General features: G+C 43.6%; 1 protein-coding gene across 11 annotated transcripts in view; it reads left to right on the top strand.

The window, feature by feature from the left end:
- The window catches only part of cacna1aa (calcium channel, voltage-dependent, P/Q type, alpha 1A subunit, a), an 87450-nt gene that overhangs the window by 41567 nt on the left and 25883 nt on the right, over positions 1 to 20000 (top strand). For 9 of the 11 annotated variants that reach the window (XM_030342756.1, XM_030342708.1, XM_030342737.1 and 6 more), the window contains 13 exons: positions 722 to 821; positions 1038 to 1198; positions 6149 to 6289; positions 6561 to 6762; positions 8339 to 8503; positions 8760 to 8870; positions 9581 to 9664; positions 12530 to 12532; positions 14999 to 15115; positions 15349 to 15414; positions 15829 to 15926; positions 16247 to 16403; positions 16716 to 16843. In XM_030342756.1, the coding sequence (XP_030198616.1) occupies positions 722 to 821; positions 1038 to 1198; positions 6149 to 6289; positions 6561 to 6762; positions 8339 to 8503; positions 8760 to 8870; positions 9581 to 9664; positions 12530 to 12532; positions 14999 to 15115; positions 15349 to 15414; positions 15829 to 15926; positions 16247 to 16403; positions 16716 to 16843 (1533 nt within the window). The remainder of the gene's footprint in view (positions 1 to 721; positions 822 to 1037; positions 1199 to 6148; positions 6290 to 6560; positions 6763 to 8338; positions 8504 to 8759; positions 8871 to 9580; positions 9665 to 12529; positions 12533 to 14998; positions 15116 to 15348; positions 15415 to 15828; positions 15927 to 16246; positions 16404 to 16715; positions 16844 to 20000) is intronic. The other 2 variants (XM_030342717.1, XM_030342692.1) reach the window with 1 other exon arrangement.

Here is a 20000-nt window from a genome sequence, read left to right as displayed (position 1 = left end):
CTAGTGACATCACACATGGGCATGGTCACCCAGCTGTATGATGGCTAGATCAGGCCACCAACCAGTGGGCACGGTCCACTTGTGGGAGCTGGTCGGTTGATCTGCGTGCCATGCAGAAGAGTTGTGCTGGTGGTACTAATGACACGACAGCAACGCATGGAAAGCAACAACGTTTCAATGCTGCATGGGAAGACTGCGCCATGCGCCGGGCATGCCTGTCTTTAGTCCAGTCTTTATCCCTCCTCGTAAAACATTGAAATGTGGTGTTCAGTAAAAAGCGTTGCCGAGGTTTGGGCCAAGCTTAACCATAGCATGTAGTAATGGCGGTAGTCGTGGCAAAATATCCCATTAACACTAGCATGTAACTGAAACGCTAACACGATGCTAACCACCAAGGCTAAGGAGTGACGAAAAGCGCATTGTTTTTTGCATGCACTCCAAACGCAGTTACTCGCCGTGAGTTAACTCGGAAACCACTAACATTGTGAAATGGCTCTGAACTGCCATTTTGGAATGAAGATGAACATCAACATAAACAATAACATGATAAACTTTGTGGATGTCCGTTATCCTGTTTCTTACAATTTGTGCTTGTGTGGGTGTGTGTTTGTGTGTGTGTGTGTGTGTGTGTGTGTGTGTGTGTGTGTGTGTGTGTGTGTGTGTGTGTGTGTGTGTGTGTGTGTGTGTGTGTGTGTGTGTGTATGGGCTTGCACATTGACAGGGGGAGCAGTGCGGGAAAGGACATCAGCACGATCAAGTCGCTCCGGGTGCTAAGAGTTCTTCGCCCTCTGAAGACCATCAAACGACTCCCCAAACTCAAGGTATCCCGAGGGGTTTCTACTGCGTCACTGTACTCGGGTGTTACATTTTCAGAATTTCAATCCCATTATGTTAAGTTATGCGTCTCATCAATCGATTGTAAAACCCTATCTCTTTTGAATGCAATTTCATTGTCCTCAGCCTCAATTATTATTCCTTTAGGATTAAAGCATCTGCTTGATGACAACGTAAATATTATCTCCCCTCCCCAAACCCAGGCTGTTTTTGACTGTGTGGTGAACTCCCTGAAGAACGTGCTGAACATCCTCATCGTCTACATGCTCTTCATGTTCATCTTTGCCGTGGTTGCCGTGCAGCTCTTCAAGGGACGATTCTTTTTCTGCACGGACGAGTCCAAAGAGTTTGAGCGCGATTGCAGGTCAGGATGTGGTCATGTCACTCGGCAGAATTGCACAACGTTATGGCTTTCTCAAGAGGAAACCTTAAATGTTGACTCATTAAACATTTGCATATACACTGACATTTAGGGCCTTTAGCAGATGCTTTTATTCAAAGCGACCGAAAATAAGTATTTGTCAGAAGAAGGCGAAGCAATATACCCCTGTCCTACTCCCTACTGTAAGGATGTTCATAGAACCAAGTGCCAAGCACCAACATGCTACACAATGCCAAGAACAATTTTTAAGTGCCATGACATACAACATACATTAAGTGCGTACATTAAGTGCCAGGACGTACAACATACATTAAGTGCGTACATTAAGTGCCAGGACGTACAACATACAATAAGTGCATAAGAGCGGTGGGAAGGGATGGTTTGCAGAGTCAAGGTGAACTCTGAACAGGTGAGTCTTGAGTCTTTTATGGAAGCTGGTGAGTCAATCTGCAGTCCTGACATCGGCAGGGAGCTCATTCCAACACTGCGGGGCCAAAACAGAGAAGAGTTGTGACTTTGATGATCGACCCTTATCTTGCTCGTTGCGATGGCGGTACCAGACGTCCAGCTGAAGTAGTTGAGCGGAGCACTCGAGCTGGGGTATGTGGTCTGACCAACGCTTGGAGGTAGGCAGGGGCAGTTCTATCGACCGCCTTGTAGGCCAATGCCATCATTAATCTGATGCAAGCTACTACAGGGAACTAGTGGAGGTCCTGGAATTAGGGGTTCACGTCTCAGAATTTAGGTAGGTTGAACACACGGCGTTCTGCCACGTTCTGCATAGGCTACAAAGGTTTAATCGCAGTGCGGGGGAGTCCGGCCAGGAGCGAGTTGCAGTAGTCGAGGCGGGAGATGACGAGTGCTTGGACCAGGAGCTGAGCTGCTTCCCCTGTGAGGAAGGGCCGGGCCTGCGGATTTTGTAGAGACCAATCTGCAGGAACGGGACAATGCGGTGATGTTTGCGTTGCAGCATCATTGATTATCCAATACCACACCAAGGTTTCTTGTGGTTGGTAATTGGGATACTGCAATGACCTCCACAGTGACCAGTAACTCAATGTGAGGGCAATTTTTCCCTAGCATAAGGAGGAGCTCAGTCTTGTTGAGGTTAAGTTTCAGCTGACGGGCAGTCGTCAAAGTGCTGATGTCTGCAGGACATTCTGAAATGCGTGTTGCAATCAGGGTGCTATCAGAGGAGGGGAAAGAGAGGAATAGCTAAGTGTCGTCAGCGTAGCAGTGATAGGAAAAAATGTGTAATGTGATTACAGAGCCCAATGATCTAGTATATAGGGAGAACAGAAGGGGTCCCAGTACAGAGCCTTGAGGGACACCAGTGTCAAGAGTGCAGGGTTTGGACATGGAGCCATTATATGGGAACTGATAGGTGCGATTCGTGTAGGGGATCTGGTGGTTCACGGTTTTCGAACGCCGTTGACAGATCGAGGAGAATGAGAACCGATGAGATGGATGAGGCTCTGGCAGCATGGAGCGACTCCGTCCCCGTGAGGAATGCTGTCTCAGTGGAGTGTGCAGTCTTGAAGCCTGACTGAAGAGGGTCAAGGGGATTGTTTTGTGAGGGATAGAGGACAGTTGGTTAGAGATGGCATGTTCCAGTATTTTAGAAGGGAATGACAGAAGAGTTATCAGTCTGTAGTTATGGATCTCGGTGGTGTCAAGGGTCGGTTCTTAAGGAGCGGCTTGATTCTGGCAGTCTCGAAGGACGCTGGATTAAGGCATGAGGTGAGGGAACGGCAGGATGTTACTCGAGACGGCATGGAGGAGTGGGGAGTGGATCCGGTTAAGGGGGCAGGTAGTGGTGTGGTTGGACATACAGTAACTAATCTGTTGACATCTTCAGAGGAGACAGGGACAAAGTGGTAAACAAAAGAGTTGGGGATAGGGGGGGGGAGGATGGTGGCAGAGGTAAAAGAGGACCTGATGTCCTTCAACTTCTGGGTCAAGTAGTTAACAAGGTCTTCAGCTGTGAGGGAGGAAGAAAGGCGGGAAGGGGGAGGAGGGAAAAGAACATGAAAAACTGTTTCCTGAGGATGGAGGTAGAGGGGTTGATTTTGGTCCGGTAGAAGGCAGATTTGGCTGTTGATGCAGTGGAGGTGAAGTCTGAGAGGTGATGGTAGTGAGAAAGATCATAAGTCTGATCTCAGCGATTCGGCCCACCAAGGATGGGGGGGAGGGGGGTAGAGGAACACGCTGGTCTGGAGTGGAAGGGACTGAGGGAGTCCAAGGAGGGCAGGGAGGATAGCAGAGTGTCCGAGGCTTCCTCGGTTGACAGTTGAGAGAATTGTTCGAGGGATGTTAGTAAAGCCAGGACAGTTGAGGCAAAAGTAGAGGGAGAGAGAGATTTCAAGTTGCGGGGTGTGGTGACTGTCTGAGGAGTAGGGAGGATTTCAAGGGGAGGGAAAAAGCAACTAAGTGGTCAAACACAAGGAGCGGGGTAACGGAGAGACCCGAGGTACCCCATGACCTTGTGAATATCAGGTCAAGTTGGGTCCCGGCCCTGTGGGTGGGAGGAGGAGGGAATAGTGTGAAGTCAAAGGTAGCGAAAAGGTTGGTTATTTCAGGTGAGTACTTCTCTGGCCGGAGGTAGCCCCGGAAAAGGAGTGATGTGTCATTTTCTGGAAAGCAGCTGGGAAGGGCATCCATCTCATCATAGAAATGGCGGAAGGGACCTGGTGGAAGGTAGATTAAACATGGTTAATGCAACTGTTCTCCCTCTGTTGCTGGATGACGACATTTCCTTAAGTGAAAATGTTCCTTCACCAAAGCTGAAATACAGAAGTACTTAGAGGAGAATGATAATGACGAGACAGACCCAGCAATGCTATGCGACGCTTTAAAAGCTGTTATACAAGGACAATATAATTTAGCAAAAAATGAAAGAGGTGAGAAACCAAATTAATAGAATACTACAACAGGAAATAGAGATAAAGGCTAGGTTTTTAAACCAAAATTACTATGAATTAGGCCTAAAAGCTACCAGATTATTGGCGAAAAAATTACGTAAGCAACAGGCAGGGATTACAGTCAATAAACTACGTGATCCTAATTCCAACCAAATTAAATATGAAATGTTCATCTTCTTCCGAAATTGAAAATATGTTCAGGGATTATTACAAAGATCCTCACACCCAAACATCAACCACAAATCATAAGGATACTAAAACATTTCTAGACTCCCTGGATCTGCCTATAGGTAAAGTGCAAAATGAACGCACAACAGCAAAGATATCAACAGTTGAAATCCATAAAGCAATAAGAAAATTGAAATCAAACAAGGCTTCCGGTAGAGACGGATTTCCATCTGAGTGGTACAAAAAACTTGAAAAAGAACTGTCACCACTATTACTTAGAGTCTTTAATTGGACAATTACCAAAGAGAACACGCCCCCCTCATGGAATGAAGGAATAATTACAGTCATCCCAAACCAATAAAGGATAAAGAATACTGCCACAATTTCAAACAGGCTCCAAACAATGGTAACAGATTTGATAGATGAAGACCAGACTGGCTTTGTCTTAGATCGACAAACTCAGGAGAATATCAGGAGAATACTTCAATACTTTTTATACATAAAATTAAATTAAATTAAAAACCAGCATTGATCAGGCTAGATGCCGAAAAGGCATTCGATAGGGTCAGGAGAGGAAGAATTGAACCCAACAACAACTTTTACCTTAAATACATGGTATTCTGTTATCAAACAACTAAAAGTGGGAAGGGAACCTGCTCTATTAATTTGGATAGCTTTTATAAAGAATTCACACCGGGAATTTCTGATACCAGATCCAAACAGTGGACTGAAATAGGTATAACAGCGATATGCAAGGTAACTTATTCAGATTCTTACAAATGAGGGATTATAATGTAAAAATAATTATGAATCATGCTGATGAGATACATCCTATGGTAAAAGTGATTGTACAATCTTACAATGACGTCATTCCCAGAGCTGTGTCAATGCTGTATTTTTGTTTGATGGAAGCTAAGAATGATTCAACATTATATTTCAAAGCTAAATGGGAAAAATAACTGACCCCGGACAACATGTGGTATGATATGTGGTAAATACACCAGACAACTACACAGTCACATGGATGGAGAGAATTCACTTGGAAAAAACAAATTTGTTTCTTTATAGCGCCCAAGATTGCTAGCAAACAAACGAACACTCAACAACCTTGCTGGAGACTGTGCAACTCTATGGATCCTAACCATACACATGTGTTTTGGAGCTGCAGTCAAATTCAATCTTTCTGGGATCATATTCATGTCATGCTGTGCGAGGTACTAGGATACTAAATCCCCCGAGCTTATCTTGTCCTATACCTGGGATATATATGGAAGGAACTGTGCACAAAGGAGACCAATATTTGATTATGATTCTTCTATATTTTATTGCTGCAGCAATAAAGGCCATCACTAAGAACTGGCTCCAGTCTGTTGCACCTGATTACAGACAATTGTTCAACATCATCATTGATATTCAATCAATGGAGAGACTCACATTTAGATTAATATCTAAGGAAGACTCATTTTCTAAAGGCTGGGATAAATGGTTGCTGTACATGAAAATATTGGTTATATGTAATGTGGATTGTCCCCCAACAGGCACTGTTCCCCTTTAATTTCCACACTTTATATCTTTCTCTCCAACTTTCTCTCTCTTTGACTATACTCTTCAAAAAACGAATAAAAGAAAGAAAAAAAATGAATGAATCTGAAACTGAAACCAACAGCTTTCTTTAGAGTTTCCAACGATATATATTCACACCCATTTGTAGATGTTTTTATCCAAAATTGATACCTTCTTACACCGTTAACGATAACATCTGTCAACATTGACACCATGCTCTACCCGTTTACATATACAGCACCACCATAGTAATGCTATCATTGTTATCCTTTGGTTCCAGGGGCGAATATCTGGTGTATGAACCTAATAACGAAGTGAAGGCGCAGAAGCGGGAGTGGAAGAAGTACGATTTCCACTACGACAACGTGGCTTGGGCCCTACTCACCCTCTTCACCGTGTCTACCGGAGAGGGGTGGCCGCAGTGAGTCGCACACACACCAAATGCATGTACACATGCAAAAGAACCCTTCCTATATATATATATTAATGCATACAGTATATGTACCACAGATGCTAGGCCGCATCTCCCTAAAAAAACTATTGGCGGATACATATAAACATACATACACGCATACATAATCTTACATACGCCTATGTCACTCACACGCACACCTACACACTGAGTTACACACTGACACACACAGAGAATCCCACGTACACTTTCTCTAACCGGAATCCTGTTCTCTGCCAAGGGTGCTGAAACATTCAGTGGATGCGACTTATGAGAACCAGGGCCCGAGCCCGGGGTACCGGATGGAGATGTCCATCTTCTACGTGGTGTACTTCGTGGTCTTCCCCTTCTTCTTCGTCAACATCTTCGTGGCTCTCATCATCATCACCTTCCAAGAACAGGGAGACAAGATGATGGAGGACTACAGCCTAGAAAAGAATGAGGTGAGGGAGGGAGGGAGGGAGGGAGGGAGGGAGGGATCGATGGTTTATAGTTAAATGGATGGATGGATGGATGGAAGGATGGATGTTGGATGGGTGGACGGATGAGTGTTTAGGTACCGGGAAGGATGGTGCGAGGATTGATGAAGAGATGGAGGGATGGATGATTATATAAGTGGATGGAAGAATGGATGGAAGGTTCTGTAGCGGGTTTGACTCGGTTTAATAGTTCACCGGTGACTTGCACTCATCCAAATGCCCTTCCTGGAGGACGGATTCCACTGCGCGGGGATCGGTGGATTATTTCCATTGGAGTAGGAGATGAATGTGGGTGGATGACGGGGGAAGCCATGAATGGAGGAGTGTTTAAATGGAAAGGTGTGTAGCAATGTGATTCTGACTTTGCGGGCGCTACAGTTCTATAGGTGGATGGATGTATGGATTGTTCTAAAAGTGGATGAATAGATGGATGGTTCTATAAGTTGATTGGAGGATGGATGGATGGTCCTATAAGTAGATAGCTGGATGGATGGTTCTATAAGTGGATGGATACGACTTGGATATGACTTGAAGGAGTGTCATGACACTATAAGCTTGAACTCTGTGATATTAACACTCCTATTATCTCTGAATCATTTGTTAAATAGCTTACACCAAACGACTAAAAATATTTCAAGTCCATAACTGAAGGTTAATTTTGAAGCTTGACATAACAAGACAGTCAGCCATTATCCACGGCTGAAAGGTAGGTTTGTTGCTAGGTGAACTCAGAAATTCTCAGGCCAATGCAGCATGCATCATTTCGTTCTCGACATACTTGCCTGCAATTTTTTACTCAGTAACTTTTGTGGTTTAATATGTAACACAAGTACTAGTACAATACTTCAACCAAGTAGTAAAAGTACCGTTTTTAAAAAATACAGAAAAATTACAAAATACCAAAAGAATCTACTCAAATCATTTTCTTGAGTAAATTTAACTAGTTATTTTTCACCTCTGTATATATTATATTACAGTATATTATATTCGATATCATATTATATTATATAATATCGATATAAAGCTCTGGGAGTCCGCAAACGGCAAAAATCACTTACTCCTCCATGCTGCGGTTCACTCTGACTGACAGCTAATTTTCATGCAATGGGCAGCATCTCATTTGCAGTTAAAGCTACAGACACCAGAAACAGCACATTCTCAAAGGGCCGATACAGAAGGTAATAGCGTGGGCGAGAATCTTTTTCCTTAAAGCTATTTCCAGCAAACAGCTTCAAAAACAAAAAATGCAAAAGCTTTCTGGAAGTCATATACTATGTTAACTTGTTGGAAAACATCATAATATGCCACCTTTAATCAATGGATGGATGGTTGGTTCTACAAGTGGATAGAAGGATGTCTAGATGGATTCAACACACAAGACCACAGTAGTATGGATGTGCGGTTGACTCTCACTAGACTAAACCATAAAACAAAATAAGACACATTCTAGTAAAAGTCTAAGCACCTATATGATGGCCCATATCTCACGAGTTTCTACCTGGTACACTACCCTTCCCCTCTTCTCTCCTTCCCCACGCAGAGAGCCTGTATAGACTTTGCCATCAACGCCAGGCCCCTGACGCGACACATGCCCCAAAACAAGCAAAGCTTCCAATACCGCATGTGGGAGTTTGTGGTGTCGCCGCCATTTGAGTATACTATCATGGCGATGATCGCGCTCAACACCGTCGTACTCATGATGAAGGTAAGAGAGCTCCAGGTCTATGTTGGTATGTTTGTATGAGCTACGTCTCAATCTAAGTCACTCTACCTACGAAGCTCATTCACAAGCTAGCTAGCGTTTAGTATTGATATGGAGAAGTTGAAAACTCTGTAACATATGGTACAATGGTGTGTGTGTGTGTGTGTGTGTGTGTGTGTGTGTGTGTGTGTGTGTGTGTGCGTGTGCGTGCGTGCGTGTGTGTGTGTGTGTGTGTGTGTGTGTGCGTGTGTGTCCACAGTATGACGGTGCGTCAGTCACCTATGAAGCGGTGCTGGCAAACCTCAACATCGTATTCACTTCTCTATTCTCCATGGAGTGTGTCCTCAAAATCATCGCCTTCGGAGTGTTGGTAAGTGTGTGTGTGCGTCTGTTGGTTGATTTTTGTATTCACAACCAAAACAAAAGCAGCTACAAACTGAAAAATGTAAAGGAACTATAAGGAATATTTATCCTATTGTAAATGTGCTTGTGCTTTACGTGGACATGTGTTCCATTATTAATCATGTAAATTAAGCAAGTTGTTCTTATTATTAATGTATTTATGTTAATATTAATATTGATCATTTACAATTTAAGAGACTTTGTGACCTTGTTAGATTATTATTATCTAGAAAATCAATGTGTGTATGTGTTTGTGTCCATCACTTGTCTATAAGGCACTTGTCTCATGTATTCTACTTCCTGTTCCTCCCTCTCTCTATCTATCTCTCTCTTTCAATCGTTTCTCTGTCCTCTGTGGCTCACACTGTTTTGTTCTACATCCATTTCTCGCTTCTCTCTCTCCGTTGTCCTAATTTCTGTCTTTCTGCTTCTTCCTTGTCATTCCCCCTTATTTGGTTTCTCCCAACTCTCTGCCTCTTCTTCTCTCTATGTGATTCTGTCTGTCTGTGTGTCTGTCTGTGTGTGTCTCTCTCTCTCTCTCTCTCTCTCTCTCTCTCTCTCTCTCTCTCTCTCTCTCTCTCTCTATATATATATATATATATATATATATATATATATATATATATATATATTCCTCCTACCACTACACCCTACTAATTGTCTACCATGTGTCCACAGAATTATTTCAAAGATGCCTGGAACATTTTTGACTGTGTGACAGTAGTTGGCAGCATCACTGACATTCTGGTTACCGAGCTTGGGGTAAGTGTGGCATTTGGTGTGTGTGTGTGTGTGTGTGTGTGTGTGTGTGTGTGTGTGTGTGTGTGTGTGTGTGTGTGTGTGTGTGTGTGTGTGTGTGTGTGTGTGTGCGTGTGTATGTGTGTGTATGTGTGTGTTTGCAAGTGTGTGTATGTGCGTGTGTATGTGCATGTGTATGAGAGCTGGGCTTTAAGCGCACGGCTGTGGGCTTGTACATCTGTCACAAAGGCCTTAGAAAAAAAAAGAAGACAGCAAAAGAGAATGAAGGAAGAGAAGTGTGGGGGGGGAGGGAGAAAGAGAGACCCCTGTTTTACATGGTCAGTGAAGCATGAACATCCCCTGAAAGTCTTATATAAATGTCCTAGTTGGTAGCGGGTGGGGCTAGGGATACAGGGGGAGTGCCCAACTATGCCCCAGCTAGCAGCGCATTAAGCAACCAACCGTCATAGCATCCCTCTCAGTAGCCAATCATATGCTCAGGTAGACAGAGCCTTGGGCAGTCGGAGGAGATAAGACTGACGTGAAGGTCTATTGAACAGATCTAACCATTGTATCCTGTTGGCTGCTGTATGCGTGTTTTTACACAGTTCAATGTTTTAATGTTTCTGTCTATTTGTCTGAGTGCCTGTATATTAAAGTAAATATATGCTAGATATGAAACTAAACATGTCCTTGCTGGCTGTACCTATTTTGTGACCCAGTCTAATGTAAAACAATGTATGTATTTATTTTTCAGTAATTGTATTGAAATTATTTCAGTTGTACATGCAAAATTGTACATACCTTGTACCTTGAACCCCGTTGATAATTGCTAGTTTTACTGATATGCCTGAAATCTGTTCAACTAGACCAGGAGATACTTTTAACATAAATACCTGAAGAGTATTTAGCTAGTAGAACATTAAGCTGAGTGTAAATACCTGAATGGTATTTAGGTTTATTTACGTAAATTTCACGGCACTACAGCTTGCTTTTAATTAAACATTTATTCTCAAATGTCCTTAGCTTTGGTATAGTGAGCTAATTGGTATATTAAGATAATTTATATATTGAGATAATTGATATGCTCAAATAATAGCTATTTGATTGGTTGAAGAACAAAAGCTGAATCAACAATCGTGCAGGGCATTTTTGGATCTTTTTGGTCATGTTTCAAAAGACTAAGAAGAAAAATATATTCTCAGAAACAAATGTTTTATTTTAAGTATTTATTTTCAATATTTATATTTTAAATTTTAAACCCTGCCGCCACCAATTTGATATTTTTTATCCCCTGCTGTGGATGTACACATCCTAAACATAAACACAATGAAAATTATGTAAACAATGCTGCACACCTGTGGGGTATACTATGAAGCGTGCTGAACATACCCAGGCTTTCACGGGATAACCTGGATCGACAAATACGAAACTCGCAATCAGAGAATTAAATGGTACCACGAAGCTCACTTACGAGTCATTTTGTCAAGGCAGGTTTTCCACTTTTGTTTCAATGCGCCTTCCCGTAAAAGGGGCGTTAATCACGTCATTTTACTCACCTTTACAAAATGGATAGATCAAGAGCAGTATATTTCACTCAAGAGGAACAGATAGTCATAATGAACTGCTATGAGAAGTTCAAGAATCAGATAACAGCTAGGGGCAACCCAGTTGCAAATTCGTAAGTGAAAGGATTCTGCACATTGTCTAAAACATAACTATGCCAGATGCAGAAGTGTTCACCTTTAATCCTAATAGAGGGCTGAGGATTTCAAAATGCAAAAGCAACGTCCAACCTGCCTTATTCTATAATTTAGGGAAATGCATAGCATATGTTTTCAACATGTGCTATACATTTAGCACATGTAGCACATGTAGCGGCGTTGGCGTAGTGGATTAGTACAAGACCCGAATGCCAGCGACCGGGGTGTAAATATCGCCTGTCCATAATCATGCCTTTTACCTCCATCTAGATGTGGTGCCAGCACGGCCTTGAGAACATGGCTTCAAGTTTGAAATAAGCACAAAAATATAATTCCATAACCTTTAGTGAATAAGTAATCCATATGACATACAAATTGGGACTTTTTAAGCTACACATAAAAGCACAACGCTTGGGTGACGAACCCTGCACGCAAAAATTCAAGACTGACGCGCCACCTCAAATCTACAACTATCTCACAGAGATACAACAGTAAGCATTGTCTACATAAGGTCCAACAAGGACGATCAAATAGCGAATTCCCTCTGAAGAGAACCTGAATATCGCATAAAGAATATTCTCAGGCGATGCAGAGGGATCGGATCTGTCCCAAAAGACCCTCTGTCTCCGGAGAGACCTGTACGTTAAGGGCTCCGAGGTGCACGGGAACACCCACAAATGGTGACGCCATTGTCAAAGGAGGGGCCGAAAGTCTTAGCTGATAATCTCCACCCGACCAGGTTTGGTTGGCAGCATAAGTCACCTTGGTGAATCAGCGACGCTAAATGAGAGCGACTTTCATGTCGCAGCTAACCCAGGCTCTGAGCGCGACATATCTCGCTAACCCACTAATCGAGGTTCGTAGTATACCCCACTGTGCAGCAAGGACCAGGAATGAACACCTTCTGAGTTGCCGCTAAATCTTTCCACAGTGACCACAGATTTTTCCTTGTTGTTGTTGTTGTCTACTATGTTTCTTTTTGTTTCTGTGTGTGCGTCTGTTTTCTTTCTTGTTGTTGTTGCTGTTGTTGTTGTTGTTGTTGTTGTTTTATTTCCTTCCTTCTTTTCTTGTACCGTCCACGCTAAACGTTTTCTCTCTCACGCGCTGGTTGCTCCGACCAAACCAACCACAAAATCCAAAAATGTGCCGCTATAAACCATGCCCCATCTGCAACATCTACGTGTAGATGGTTTGTAATTTTTTTGGAGATCTGTTTTTCTGCTTTTTCTTTTTTTACTGCATCTGTTTGGTGAATTCCCCTCCCCCCTCCCAAAACAAAAGAGCCACCTTTCCTCATGGCCTGCCAATGTTGTTGGGGACAGTGCATGTATTGCCTACACCTCACCCCCCCCCGCACACACACACACACACACACACACACACACACACACACACACACACACACACACACACACACACACACACACACACACACACACACACACACACACACACACACGCACACAACAAACTACCCTGCATACTTACTTGCACAACTACCTCTTGCATGAGCTCTGCAACCCCTCAAATGTAAAAGGAACCTAAAGATAAATATAATTCCACCCAGCTCTCTGCCAGTCATCGCAACAGAAATCCTCTGCCCTGAGATTAATAAAGTTGCCTGAATCTCAACATCCACATGACATGCACAATTAATCGAAACCCACAGACACGGGGGAAAATACTTGAGCAAATACACACACACACACACACACACACACACACACACACACACACACACACACACACACACACACACACACACACACACACACACACAGAGTGTGTGACTGGCGGAGACTTGAGAGTTAAACAACTACTTTAATGCATGACTTTACTCACAGACTCAATGCAGGATACTGTTCATGGAAGCTGCATGTGCCTGCAGCCTGTATCCTTTTATCCATGGTGTTGCTTCCTCCTGTTTACTGGTCAAAGGTCTAGGTCTTCAACATCTACTTCCGCATTTACTTCTGAAGAACTTGTTTTCTGTTACTTCACTTTTCTCCCCAAAATAGGCTAAGAGTAAATGCAGAGATATTGAATTAAGTAGCAAGGGTTTGAACCCAGTACCTTTCCCCTGTACCTCCCCCTCTGAACATTCTTCGTTACATACTTACTGAACAAGGTATTAAGTAAATTAGGTAAATATCAAGCGTGTCCTTTGACCAATAACCTTTTTGTGCATTGTTCTTATAATAATTATTACTGGACATGGATGGCAACGCGTCACATGATGATAAAGCCCTCCATGCCTGTTAAAACGCATTGGCCTGATATTTAAATATCTGTATTTTAAATCTGGCCTTGAAACAGTGATTTTAACATCGGCCCCTTTCCTCATACTTTTATGTTACGGTTCAGCAAGGTTACATTATCATAGGATTAAACGCTAGCGTCATTCCTATTAAGCTGTTATCAATAAACAACAACAAAACAGAAAGATTGTTATTGAAAAAAGTATTGTAGTTCGCAAGTTTTTGTTTAAAAGTATTTGGTAAAAGGAGAAGTTTAGCAGAATCTAGGTGATTGCACAGATACTTGCATAGGGCCCTACTTACACGAAGGGCCTTATGCACCTGGCGGCCATCTCGGTTCTAAACGCTAGCCTAGGCAGAATTCCACACTCGGTTAGTGTTCAGAACAAAAAAAATCAATCTTAGGCGCTCCACTGCAATTGTATCACAGTGACCTGATTGCATTGACATAGTAGAAGGCATTGACGAGACCATGTAGTAATACGGCATGCGAGGAGCAGGGCTCTGCACCTGGATGAACGACAATCCCCTAACCCCAAACCAAGCCCTCCTCCCAGTTGTCTCCCAGCACCGTGGCCTGGTTGGGGCTCCCGACACCCTCCTCTGTGGGCTGTTTTGGTTGTGTGTGTTTGGTTCCTTGCTAACTCCTCGGGGGGGGTATGAGATGCCTGTTGGTGCCTTGCTTTCTTCTTCTTTGGTTTGATGATATGCTTTTGTTTTGGTTATGTTTTGGTTTGATTTAAACCAGTTTGCGTTTGGTTTCGAATGTTTTCCGACCCAGCCCCCCCCGTGCCCTCCCCCACCACCTCCTCTTTCATTTGAATTTGCCTGACTTGAAAAGTAGGGTTGAGAAAAATTGTGCTTGTTCTCTTTGTTCAGCCACTAACTACTGTCTTCTCTTTTCCCACCACCCAACCCCCCCTCCCCCCTACCCTACCCCCCTACCCCCCAATTGATACGCAACCCTCCTCGTCCTCACTCTTTCCTTCTTTCACTACCTATCCTCTTTTCTTCTTTCTTATCCTTGTCAATTCGGTCACCTTCTTGATGTTTATATCCCTTCTTTTTGTTCTTCGCTCTCTCTCTTCCTCTCCTCCGTCCTTTACTCTGCCTAAATTCCTCATCTCTGTCCCCCTTCTGCACCCTCTGTATTTGGGTCTTCCTCGCTCTTGCCCTCGTTGTCTCTTCGTCTCTCCCCCTCTCTGTTTGTGCGGCCACCTCTGTGCTTCTGTCCCTTTCTCTCTCACTCGGTCTCGCTCTCTCTGTCTGTGTTTCTCCCATGCCCCTCTCTCTCTTCGTCTCTCCTTCTCTCTGTCTCTGTGTCTATCTCTGTGCCACTCTCTCGTTCTCTCTCTCTCATTCTCTGTCCGTTTTGTGGCGTCATGGCGGCTGTGCAGAACAACTTCATCAACCTGAGCTTCCTGAGGCTGTTCCGTGCAGCCCGCCTCATCAAGCTGCTGCGGCAGGGAGAGACCATCCGCATCCTGCTCTGGACCTTTGTCCAGTCCTTCAAGGTCCACGCACAACCACATAGACAAACACAAACGCAATCACATACACATACAGATGTCACACACCCCGACACATAAACATGCTCATACACATACGCATACACTTACACATGTCACACACACAGACACATATTTATAGTCACATGCACAGAAACAAACCTGATATAATTTGCCTAGTTCACGTTAATGACCTCCCTAAAAAGTCTAATGCTGATTGTGTTGTTTGGTTCCTTCAGGCCTTACCGTACGTCTGCCTGCTCATAGCCATGCTGTTCTTCATCTACGCCATCATAGGGATGCAGGTGAGGTAGCCTCTTGTTAGATCTCAGGATGTCTTACATTTCTACGTGTCTAGTTCAACACAAACAACGTTTTAACCCTTTCAACGTCTGCCCTTAATGTAAATAACTAGGTGGTCTGTGCATTGTGACCCAATAGGTGATTAGTAGTAGTTAACTTGTGGGCACAAATCCTTAAATGGTCTGTTTCTGTATAAATGACCTTTTGGAGTCCTTTTCTATAATTTTTTTGTAAAATAGTATTATCATACATATATATTGGAAAAAAATATGTATATGCTATCAGGTGATTGTTACTGTATCAGGAAAATTGTGGATGTACAAAACTTTCTGCTCCTTGGCGCACCTGATGAAGTGTCCCTTTAAAGTGTGGTTCTGGTGGAGTTGTGCATTAACGTGCTTGTTGTGCTGGGCCAGCTCTTTGGGAATATTGGGATTGAAGAAGAAAGTGAAAGTGCCATCAACCAACACAACAACTTCAGGACCTTCTTTCTGGCCCTCATACTCCTCTTCAGGTGTGTGTGCCCTCACATTCCTGTTAAAGACATTGGCAGAGAAATGCAATTTGGGTCAAACATGAGAACACATACCACCATTGTTAGTCCAAATGTTATCATATCTTACTCTCTTTTTTAAACTTGCTACCTTGTTTTAGCACTTTAACAGCTATCATCGTTTAGGTTTGCTTGGTTAGAATAACAGCTCTTCATTTTACCGTAGTTTATCTTTAATCATAGTTAATCTGAGCGTACTGTATAATCGTAGCTAACTTTTATGCTGTGTTTTATAAGAAAGAATTTCATATATAACATTTCCTGTCTTTGTTTCCCCGTAGGAGCGCGACGGGTGAAGCATGGCATGAGATCATGCTGGCCTGTCTGGGGGGCAAAGCATGTGACCCCCTATCTGAAAACAAGGAATCAGGCTCCTTGTGTGGGAGCCAGTTCGCCTATTTGTATTTTGTCTCCTTCATCTTCTTCTGCTCCTTCCTGGTGAGTGCTTACACATATATGGTGATGATGCTGATGCTGATTATAAAGATGATGATGATGATGATGATGATGATGATGATGATTGACATCATCAATCATTATAATGATGATAGTAATGATGATTTTGTGATTAAGTAGGCGCTTTCGCAGTAGATTTACATTAGATGCAGGTACACGTTTGGACATGGGAGGGTGTTTCTCTCGATTGGCCACTGTAGCCACCAGTGAGGCTTTTTCACTAGGTCCAACAACTACTTTAGCTCTGCTCTACTTCAGAGCAGAGCTAAAGCAGTGCTCTGTGTCTGTGCGTAGATGTTGAACCTGTTTGTGGCCGTCATCATGGACAACTTTGAGTACCTGACAAGAGACTCGTCCATCCTGGGCCCTCATCACCTGGACGAGTACGTCAGGATATGGGCAGAGTACGACCCAGCAGCCTGGTGAGGACACACACACACACATACACACACACACACACACACACACACACAAACACACACACACACGCACACACGCACACACACACACACACACACACACACACACACACACACACACACACACACACACACACATACACACACACACACACACACACACACACACACACACACACACACGCACACACACACACACACACACACACGCACACACACAGGCCGACACGCACACACGCACAGGCATATACACACACACACACACATAAATATTAGAAAACAGTTTTAATAGTAAGGCCCTGTCCACACGGATATGATTTTTGTGTAAAAACACGGAAGTCTTGTACGTTTGGGCCGACCGTCCAGAAGGACACAGAGTTTTCGGTGCCTGCAAACGCACTCTTTAGAAACCATGTCCCAGGGTGAAAAAAAAAGAGAAACCCCCCCGTTGCGTTTTCATTTTAGGACAAATGAGAACCAAAGATACACAAACGATGACATCATCGCCCCACCCCACCAGGTGGGCAACGTTAGATTTCCGTCTGATTTGATTTGGTTTGAGTTGGTTTGTATTATTTGTGTAGCTCTAAATACAGCCCTGGGGTAAATATGATTACTAACTGTACATTAAAAAGTATTTTCTGCTCAATCAAAAAGGTTTAGCCTGTGTGGCGCACAGGCTTGATGCGCATGCTCCGCCTATTCTTCTTCTTTTTTTTGGTGGAATTCTGAAGCAGAAACAGCACGACATATAGGCCTGGCATATGTCATTCAGCTTTTCTACAGCTTGATGCGTTTTTGCAATTAGTCCATCACTAAGGAGAAATTCATGCAACGATGCCAAGGAAAACCTGGGGGAAAATATCGTTTTTGTAGGCGTGGACAGGGCCTAAGACAACCTTTTAACATGCTTATTCACCCCAAACATTTCAACAAAACCTTCTCAGTGGAGCTCTGAGTACAATAGGTGTCTATTATTTCCCGTCATTGTGAACTAAAATGAGCCAAACAACAAACAAACAGTATTTTTTCTGTGACAACTGAACAAAATGGACAGGACGGACGAATAGGACAATGCTCAGAACCAGTTTCCGCGGCGTCAGGACAAATTCTCACCATGACGGCGTGAAAGGTTCAGAGTCGCTTCCCCTTAATCCCCAACCCACTCCTTCACTCCCACCTCGCCATCCCTTCTCCCCATCTCCCCCTCTCTGGAATCGGCATACTAACCAAAAAACTTAATGTGGACACAAGGTCGCCCCAACCCGAGCGCTAAGTTTAACAGTATCTGTATTCCAGCACGGTCTGTTATCCACTTCCTGTCTCGTCCTCGTTCTGTCCTGTTGCCTGTAGCGGACAGGGAGAGAGGGAGGGAGGGAGGAAGGGAGGGAGCAAAGGGAAGAGGGAGCAAGGAAGGGAGTATGAAAAAAATAAGGAAGGTAGGGAAGGCACAAAGGGAACAAGAGAGGAAGGAAGGGGAATGAGGGATGAACAACATACCATGAATCTATGACGTCAATAAATATAATATCTGTCTTTAGTATGTGCACAGGCTGTAACATACATTCACACACTCGGCCCTATCTTGCACCCAGCGCAATTGACTTTCTACGTCGACGCATTTATCGCTGCTAGTTTGCGCCCGGCGCAAAGCCGATTGTCCCCCGCAGCAAACTCGCGCCACTAAACTTGCTCCCTGAGAGGCGTTTCGGCAAAAAGCAGAGGCGTGTTCCGGCGCAAATGATACATGGGGCCATCTTACAGACCGATAGAGCAGTTGCGCAACTGACCGAAAAATACCTGGTCTAAGTGCACTTGCGGATAGCGCAGTTGTTGTTGCTATTTTGATGAACCATGGCAGGTCATAAGCAACATAAGCTTACACACCAGTAGGCTATACACAGCACAAACATGCAAACGATTTGCCTAATTGAAATATTATGATGACGATATTGATTGTGGAAACTACTTTTTCCATAGTGGCTGCATGAATGAACACTGTAGTAGTCTATGCCATGCGTTAAGATAATAATAACAATAATAGACTCAAGCAAAATCTCGTTTTAGGGTAAATGATAATGTTGGTTAAATTATTTGGAAAAGAACAGCTGATACAGTGGTAATAAGTTGTACTTTTAAGCATCTGCAAACACCATACAGCAAACACACATTTTCTTGACACAGACATGCGTGTGTGCACCCATCTGTTTAAACCCAAGCAAACTAAACACGTAATGCATAATACAGTCCATGGCAATGTATAATAACGGGGGGAAACATGCATATTATGAACACATGTTGAGAACGATAATGTATACAATACGGGTAACAAACAATGTTTGTTAATGTATTGCCGCATATCATTAAATAGACCCACAGTTGCGGCCACAGGAACGCATATCATATGTGCGTTAAGTTTTCTATGCTGAAATGTACATGACGACTCAGTATTTCTGAAGTTGTAGAAAAAGACGCCATTCCATGTGTGAATTAAGCCATATTACTTGGCCATAAACTGAGCCATTTGAAGTTTGAAATTCATGTGGTCATGCATCTGTCTCATCGGAGACTGCAGACGCGCAGTCAAAATATCAACTCGTCAGGTTAAAATGCGCTCATGGCTCTTAAAGGGGATGGGAGACGGCACTCTCATTGGTTAATTGCTTGTTACGCCCAAAACACACCTACGGGTATTCAGGCCAAGCCATTTTAGATTTGCGTCGGGCGCAAGAGTAATTTATCCGCCGGTATAATAGCAACAGCGCCAGAGATCTGCCCACAAAGCTATATGCGCTCGCCGCTTTGTGCTTCTCACCTGCGTTTCAGACCGTTAAAATAGGGCCCAGTGCCTGTTTTTACTGTTCGCCTCGTCTGGAGAACATGCTGATATCGTACCATTTGTCCTCATTAGTTTAACAGCCGTTGTGAGCAACGTTGGCAGTAAGATACTGAAAAGGGCCTATTAGGCAGTTAGCCTTTCAGCATGCAAATGGGTGTTTCTGTAAGTACCACGTGCACACGTCACGGTGCACACGGCATCGTTCCCCAATCACAGTGCACACATCAACGTGCACACATTACCTTGCACACGTCGCCGTGCAAACATCACCGTGCACATGGGTGAGCTATGAAGAAGAGCATGGCAGGTGCTGGGGCCGAG

This window comes from Gadus morhua, chromosome 2 (assembly GCF_902167405.1).
Source record: "Gadus morhua chromosome 2, gadMor3.0, whole genome shotgun sequence".
Classification (NCBI taxonomy): Eukaryota; Metazoa; Chordata; class Actinopteri; order Gadiformes; family Gadidae; genus Gadus; species Gadus morhua.
Note: the sequence above shows the minus strand (reverse complement) of the source record. Positions and strands in the feature narration are given on the sequence as shown.